The sequence below is a fragment of the Emiliania huxleyi genome, assembly GCF_000372725.1.
Source record: "Emiliania huxleyi CCMP1516 chromosome Unknown EMIHUscaffold_13, whole genome shotgun sequence".
Lineage (NCBI taxonomy): Eukaryota > Haptophyta > Isochrysidales > Noelaerhabdaceae > Emiliania > Emiliania huxleyi.
In genome coordinates, this window is record NW_005201287.1 from 590,213 (window position 1) to 598,317 (window position 8,105).

Genomic DNA, 8,105 nt, shown 5'->3' on the forward strand with positions numbered 1-8,105 from the left:
CCTCCTTGGCATTCCCCCGACGAGCGGCGCGCTATGCGGGCCCGTCGCGGGCGCGGGCGGCGAGCCGACGTGCGTGTCGTAGTCGTAGGCAGCGCTGTCGAAGCGAGGGCCGAGGCGGTCGGCGCAGGCCCCCGGACGCGGTCGCAGCGAGAGAAGCGAGACAGAAGATGCTGTTGGAAGGGTGGGGAGCAGCCTGCCGTCGAGCGGCGCGCCGAGCAAGCCCGCTGCCGCGGCCCGATCGGCAGCGCTTGCACTTGGAGCACTTGGAGTGCAGTCAGTAACCGCACATCAGGGCCGGGGAGCTCGGTTTTTTTCTTTTTAGCGGCCCTGCGATTTTGCTCCGCCGCTCGGGCGCGGAAATCTCCCCGCTGAGGTTTTGATCTCGTGCTGCCATGGACTTGTCCGACCTGGCTCAGCTATCCGCTGCCGGCCACCCGCTCCCTGGCGTGGCGATGGCGCCTCCCGGTGACCCGTCTCTCCACGTGCCGGTGCCGGTGCCGCTGCCCTTCCCGCTCGGCGAGGAGGAGGCGTCTCCGCGGCGCAGCGCGGCAGCGCATCTCCGGCTGGTCGATGCGTTGCAGCAGCACCACCTCGCTGACGACCTAGAGCCGCCCAGTGAGGTGCGATCACAGCCTGGCTCTCTCTTCTCACGCGACGCGATCAATTGAGAACGCACGCGCACGCACAGCGCAGCCCGTCTGCGTCTCAGTCAGCGAGCTGGCCCGCCGACCTGCTCGCGCACTGGTTCGAGCACGGCGGCCGCCTCCTTCCCCACGAGCGAGCGGCCGCGCAGTTCAACGCGCTGGCCGGATCGGTAGGGTGCGCCTCTCGGCAGCCTCTCGGCTGCACCTCGGCTGCACCTCGGCTGCACCTCGGCTGCATCTCGGCTGCACCTCGGCTGCATCTGGCTGCACCTCGGCTGCCTCTCGGCTGCCTCTCGGCTGCACTTCGGCTGCACCTCGGCTGCATCTCGCCTGCTTGGCGGGGAGCGCCGCGGCCGGCCTGCTGCGGACGCGAGGCCTGCTGCTGGCACACGCGACTAACTCAGCGCTGGCCTCTCGCTGCCGTGTGTAGCATGGCTCACGAGTCAGACGCTGCCTCTCCCTCGCCCCGCCACCTCGCACCTCGCACGGCCGCCAGGTGGCAGCGGCGCGGCTTCTCGCTCGAAGACGTGCACGCGACGCTGCCGGTCCGGCTGGCGGCGGCGCCTCGCCTCGGCAACGGTGCCGACGGCTGGAGCGAGGAGGGCAGAGGGGAGGGCGGCGGAGGCGGGCGGCGAGGGGAGGGCGGTGGGGTGGTTGTCGGCGGCGTCCGGATCGGCGGCTCCCCCCGGGCATCGCCCTGCGGCGGGTTGAGTTGCGGGGGGCTCCTCGGCGCCATCGCGGCGGGGGCGGGCGAGCCGCTCGACTCGCTGGCCACTCAGTTCGGCGAGCGGGGCTGGGTGGCTGTGCGGCTCGGCATCGGCGCCGACGTGTGGAGGCAGGTGCTCGCTGCCGGCAAAGAGCTCACCGACCGTCTCACGCCGACCACCCTCGCCATACCTCTCGCGCTGAGCTTCGCCGCAGCACCCCCAGCCCCCGACTCGTCGCCCCGAGGTGTGCGACGAGGGGCGGCGCGCCTACCCGCACATGAGGCCGGGCGAGCTCGTCGGAGGCAACGGCGCGCGCGCAAACAGCGGCGAGTCCCCCTCGGGAGCGGCGCGGGGCGACCGGTTCATCTTCTCGCACGAGCTCGACGCCGTGCCCCTCCCCGCCGTCCACGCCGTCGTCACCGCCGTCGGCCTCGTCGCCGGCGCGCTCGCCGCGCCGCTCGCCGCGCGCGCGAAGCTCCGGCTGCTGCAGCGGACGCAGTCGCTCTTCGCGTGCTTCCCTGGCGGCGGCGCGAGGTGCGGCGCAGAGGGGAGCGAGCGAGCGAGTGAGAGAGGGAGGGGGTGACTCCGCCACACCGTGCTGCCCGCTCACATGGTACACACCCTTCCCCCTCTCCCGCCCCTCTGCCAGGTACGGGCCCCACTTCGACGGCGGCGGCACCGACGGGCGACGGATGACGGCGATCGCGTACGCCAATTGCGGGTGGCGGCCGGAGCACGGCGGCGCCTTGGAGTTGCTAGAGGAGGAGGCCGAGGGCGGCGAGTGCTGGCGCGCCATCCCGCCCGCCGCCGACACGCTGCTGCTCTTCCGGTCAGACCGCATGTTGCACAAGGTGGCGCCCAGCCACAGCACGCGCTTCGCGCTCACGACGTTCTTCTACGCGCATGTGCTGTGAGTGCCACAGTGAGGCAGCTGTGAGGCGTCGACCCGAGAGATATCAATTTATCGTGTTTTTCCCCGCGGGGAGCGCGGGGAGAGGGGTTGCTCCTCCGCTTATTGAGAGCGAGTTTTTGAGAAAGAGAGTGAGACGACTGACGACCCCACCAGGCGCAACGTCACACCACTTACATGTAAACCACACACCCCACGCAGCTCTCAAGGGAGCGAGAGAGAGACGGTTGACGGCGAGACCGGGAGAGTGGGGAGAGAGGGCGCGAGAGTGGAGAGAGCGAGAGCGAGAGCGAGAGCGAGAGCGAGCGAGAGAGAGAGAGAGAGAGAGAGAGAGAGAGAGAGAGAGAGAGAGAGAAGGTGTGCTAGTGGTCGATGCGCGCGCGTCAAACCCCGCCCCGGGTTACGATCCGACCTGGCGGGTGTGGGTGGGTGTCGGTCGACCTGTGGCTGTGCATGCTGATGTAAGAAGAGTGTGCACGAACCGGGCGGAGGGGGGCATCTCTGTCGAGCGCCGCTGAGCCATGTTTTAGGTTCGGACAAGCAAGCCGGAAGCTTCCCTCTTTCAGAGTCCAATCAGCCCATAAGTCCGGTGGTCGGCATGCAGCCCGTGGGGCAGGACACCTACAAGAGAACGCTCCTCGCTCAGGGCCCTGCCTCGCGTCATCTCTGCCCTCGACCCGGGTGGGGGCGCGGACCGGTTGCGCCGCAAAGAGGATCGAGCGGCGGCCACCCACGACCGGGAGAGAGTCGGGCTCGCAACCGTCGGGGCAGTTCGTGAACGGGATGAATGTACTTGTGCACATCTCGCCGCACCTGCCGGTTGTGTGTTCGCCTTGCTCGTTGTCCCAGGAGCAGCACGACTGCCCCTTCGGGCAGGCTTCTGCACTGGTGCACGTCACCGGGACGTCCGTTGTGATGAAACCATCGCGCGTGGTCCCCGCGCCATCAGCAACGTTTTGCGAGCAGCACTCGTCACTGCAGGTGTATTTGGATTTATCCGCCCTCATCTCATCTGTCGGCGTCAAGCATACCGAGGCTGCCAGATCCAGGGTGGCGAGCGCGAGCACGGCGTGGAGGCCGCGCATTCTCTTCGGGCCGCAGGTGAGGGCGTAGGGCGGGCGGTGCCGGATTTTGACAACTGAAAGCAAGCGCTCGGCCAAGCGTTACGGCCGTTACGGAAAATACCGAGCGGCTGACTAAACCTTCTTCGTGGCTTTTTGGTTTTGAAAGTTCCTGCTGCTGGCACTCGTGTGAGGTAGCGGGGGGGCCACGACTACGTTTACGAAAACATAAGTAGTCCCGCGAGGTGTGAATTTGGCCGCCCCAGTAGCCCCCTTTTAGCACAGGCGGACTTTTTCGTGGCAAAACTCGTCAATCGCTTTGCGGCGGCAAAGCAGATTTTCACGGGCGTTCGAAGTGCTGGCTCAAACCCGTCATGCTTTGCTTCGGTCTCGACTTGAGTGCCGCTCGACTGGCCGATGAAGAGCGACCCGTACGACGCGCACTTGTCGTCCTCCCTCCTCATGGCATATGCAGACAGCGCTCATTACTGGCCAGCCGGCCGAGCGCGATGGCGGCGTTCTTCATTGTCTGGCCCTCGCCACGGTGTGCTAGGTCGAGCAGTGGCGGAACCACCGGTTGCACGGCGAGAACCTGCGGCAGAGGCCACATGTTGATAGCAGACGGGTGGCTCTGGGCTGCGGACAGGCGCGTGCGCACGCGCACCGCCAGGCAGCGAGGCTCGGTGGCGCACTCGGCGATACAAAGCGCAGCGTTGCCGTGCGAAGCGGCGTGGTCTGGAGCGCGAAGCAGTGTCGACAGCAGAGGGAGCACGCCTGTGTCGATTGAGCTCCGGTGAGGCAACTACTGGACCATCACTTTCGGCCGGCGTGGAAAGGGCGGCGTTCCGGCTGCGCATAGAGCGGCCGGCCCGCCGGCGTGGCGCGAGCAAGCCGTGAGGAGGCGCACGCTGTTGCCCACAAAGTCGCCGCTGTCCTCCTCGCCCTCCGACACCACAACCTCAGACGCCTCATTCGGGACCCCTCCGGCTGATGCTGCGGCCGGCGCTCCCAGTTCCGTGTTGTCGAGGCTGCTCTTGAGGAACTGAGCGAGCATGGCCACGGGCGGGCTGCCCCCGTCTAGCAGCATCTCGACGATGGCGGTGCAGCGTTGAGCGCCCTTGGCGAGCACCGCGATCAGCCTGCTAAGTAGCGGGCCCGGGCGAGACAGCACAGAGTCCAGCGAAGCAGCGAACCTCTCGTCGTATTGCGAACCCCTCTGCCTCCTCAACGACCGAACGAGCGATCGCCACTTAGCGCGAGTCTGCAGCGAGTGCCAGGTGCCATCACCACAGTGCTGACTGGAGCCCCGCCACGTGCGCCGCACTTGGAGCACTTGGAGTGCAGTTGTGTCACAAGTTGGCAGCCTCACGGTTAGCCGGACGCTCGGGATCGGGTTACGGGCTAGAGAGCCCTAGCCCCGGGGGTGCGCGGTCGCAGGGCCATAACACGTCTCCGAGGGATGGTTCCGTGTACCGGGTTGCCCCTTAACTGCAGAACGCACCCTCTTCCTCGACCGTGGGGGGGTGCGCGTTCGCAGGGCCATAACACGGGTCTCCGAGGGTTAGTTCTGCGCTCCGGGGTTCCCCCAGCGGCGGAATTTTTCCCTCGCGCTGTGGGTCCCCCTAGCTGCGGAACGCCCCCTCTACTCGGAGCTAAAGAATACTCTCCGAGGGTTGGACCCGCGTACCAGGTTTCCCCTTAACTGCAAGGACGCCCCCTCTACTCGGAGCTAGCGATACGTGACACGGGAATACGTACCGCCCCCACGCAGTACCTACACTACTGGACGAGAATACAATAACACGCAGCTGCGAGACGCCTTACTCGAAGAGAATACGAGAATACGCAGCTGCGAGGCACCGCGTTCGCAATGAAGTCGCCTCGGGGGAGGCGGTGAAGGAGAGGATGGCGAGGGAGGTGACGGGAAAGGCGGCGGCAGGGGGGAAGGAGGAGGAGGTGGGAGGGGGGACGGCAAGGGAGGCGGCGGCGTCGGAGGGGGGGTGGGGGCGAGGGAGAGGGCGGTAGGGGAGGCGGCAATGAGAAGGAGTCGGCGAGGGCGGAGGCGGTGATCCGGTGATAGAAAGGGCGGCGGGGAAGGAGGCGGCGGGGGAGGCGGCGGCGGCGGAGGGGAGAAGGGGGGAAGGCGGTGGAGAAGGAGGCGGTGGGGTGGGAGGCCGTGGCGTGGGTGGGGGTGGGGGTGGGGGCGAGGGGCGGGAGGTACACTTGGAGCACTTGGAGTGCAGTTAGTAGCCTCACATCCAGGGCCGGGGAGCTGAGAAGCGCACCCAGCGGGCCGGATGATCGGGATCGGGCTACGGGCTAGAGAGCCCTGACCCCTAGCTAGGGGGGGTGCGCGTTCGCAGGGAAAGCGAAAGGGCCGTAAAGTAAACACGGGTCTCCGAGGGTTGGTCTGCGCTTTGGGTTTCCCCTAGCTGCGGAGCGCCCCCTCTACTCGGAGCTACATAATGGACACCAGACACACGCACACGACGTAAATCCCTACTCGACGTCACCCCTCAGGCCTCTGGGGCTCTCCTATCCTCCCGGTCCTCCCCCCGGCTCGCTTTCCGCTGGTCGGGCAGCAGTTGCGGAGCCCGCCGTCCCCTCTTATGCCTCTTCGGCCGCGGCCCCGCCACCGCCTCGTCTTCTCTGTCCGATTCTGTCGCCACCACCGACGGTGATCCCATGCCCGACTCCTCGGGCGAGGGCAGCGGCATTGGATCGCTACGCCGCCCCTCCCCGGGGAGTGGGGCCAGCTCACTTTGATCGAGGACTCGCGCCCGCCCCCGCGGTCTCCCTATCGTCCTCGGCTCGTCCGTACGTCCCGACTCTACTCGCAAAGGCCGCGCCAGCTCATCTCTCACCCTCTCCGCTCCAGCTTTGGGGGCGGAGGCGCCACAGCTCCGGGTCCTTGGAGCACTTGGAGTGCAGTCATCAACCTCACATCCAGGGCCGGGGAGCTGAGAAGCGCACCCAGCGAGCCGGATGATCGGCATCGGGCTACGGGCTAGAGAGCCCTGACCCCTAGCTAGGGGCGGTGCGCATTGGCTTTATTTTTTCTCGACATCGCGGCTACGCGGCGGGCCTCCGCGCCAGCGTGCTGGCGCAGCGGCAGAGCAATTATGTCTGTCGACAAGGTCAAATGCCGCGCGCTTCGTGCCGTCATCCAGCAACCTGAAACCTCCAACGCCGAGCTTCAGAGGTTTCTGGATCAAGCCGCGGCATCTCTGAATAATGCGAGTGATGAAGAAATCATGAAGCACGCTGCCGAATTGTTCTTCGACAAGCAGAACAGCTCTGGTAGAGCCTCGTCATCAGCGGCGGCGTCATCAGCGGCGTCATGCCGCCGCCGCCGCCGCTCCACCCGGTGCCCGTGTGTGGTGAGAGTTGCTTTGTGTATGTGTATGTCGTATGTGTGTGGACTTATGTCACACTTGAGCCTCTATGTATGATTAGTAGACCGGTACTCGCGGGTTTGGATGGTAGCGGGGGCCACGCGGGAGCCTCAACCCTCATCCCTCAACCCCTCTGGCCGACCGGCAGGCTGGTTGCTGACTTTCAGCCATCGATCGGCTCGCTCGGCACTTCGCGGCAGCGCTCCTAGCCGGCCTGGCTTGCTACAGCTGGCAGGCGGAGCCATTTGTCTGGCCGAGCCCTGCCTCGAGTGAACACGTTGCCAGCCTGGCAGACCGGCTCTCCGCCGAGAGCCCTGCTGCCGAGGAGTCAGCTGCTGCCGCGTGCGACGCGGTCCGGCCGCTCCTGGGCGGCCTGTCGTGCCGCAGTTTCCTCTCCGACCACTGGGAGGTTGCGCCGCTGCTTTCCCGGCCGGGTGCGGCATGGGCACGAGCTCTCTTCTCGCTGCGCGACGTCGAGCGGATGGCCCGCCTGTGGCCGCTGCGATTTCTTCGCAACCACGGGACTGCCGTGGTCCACACGCCGGGCTCGGGCTTCCTCGCCGACCCTCGGTGGGAGCGCGGAGCAGCCGTGCCACCGGACATCGTCGAGGTTGCGTTGGCTGCGGAGCGCACCTTTGTGCTTCACAACCTCGAGGTGTACTCTCCGCCCGTCGCCGCCTTCACTCGCTCCGTCGTCGCCTTCTTCCACGCATACACGCAAGTCAACCTCTACGTCTCTCCCGCCGGCCTCGAGGTCGCCACCTCGCCCCACCAGGACGCACACTCGGTCTTCATCGTGCAGGTGCCTCCTCCTCCTCCTCCTCCTCCTCCTCCTCCTCCTCCTCTCGCCTCCTCTCCTCCTCTCTCCTCCTCTCCTCCTCTCCTCCTCTCCTCCTCTCCTCCTCTCCTCCTCTCCTCCTCTCCTCCTCTCCTCCTCTCCTCCTCTCCTCCTCTCCTCCTCTCATCCTCCTCTCCTCTCCTCCTCTCCTCCTCCTCTCCTCTCCTCCTCGTCCTCCTCTCCTCCTCTCCTCCTCCCCCCGACTCGCGCCTCCACTGTGCCCAGGCGCGCGGCTGCAAGCGTTGGTCGGTGCACCCGCCCGCGCGCGGCAACTGGACCTTGCGCAGCCTGCAGCGAGGAAAGGCGGGGGAGGTGCTCTCTCCCTCGGACGGCAGCCTGATGCAGCCGCCCTCCATCGAGGTGGCGCCGCCTCCCAAGCCCTGTGCCTTCCACCACCATCTACTCGGCGGCGGGCGAGATGGTGTTCGAGTTGAGCTGTAGTCACCACCTCGGCGTCGGCGCTTTCTCGTACTTTTGCCGCAAGCCGTAGAGGCATCATCGCCAGATCCCCGTCGATCTCGAGCGAGCCGGGAGGACCTGCGGGGGATCC

General features: G+C 66.8%; 1 protein-coding gene across 1 annotated transcript; it reads left to right on the forward strand.

Moving 5' to 3' along the window:
* Positions 1 to 392: 392 nt before the first annotated feature.
* On the forward strand, positions 393 to 2,265 carry EMIHUDRAFT_201054 (hypothetical protein; the record flags this gene model as incomplete). Its single annotated transcript, XM_005789187.1, has 5 exons — positions 393 to 620; positions 1,424 to 1,483; positions 1,596 to 1,739; positions 1,842 to 1,885; positions 2,001 to 2,265. The coding sequence occupies 5 exons, from the start codon at positions 393 to 395 to the stop codon at positions 2,263 to 2,265; spliced, it is 741 nt and encodes a 246-aa protein (XP_005789244.1).
* Between the last annotated feature and the right edge of the window lie 5,840 nt (positions 2,266 to 8,105).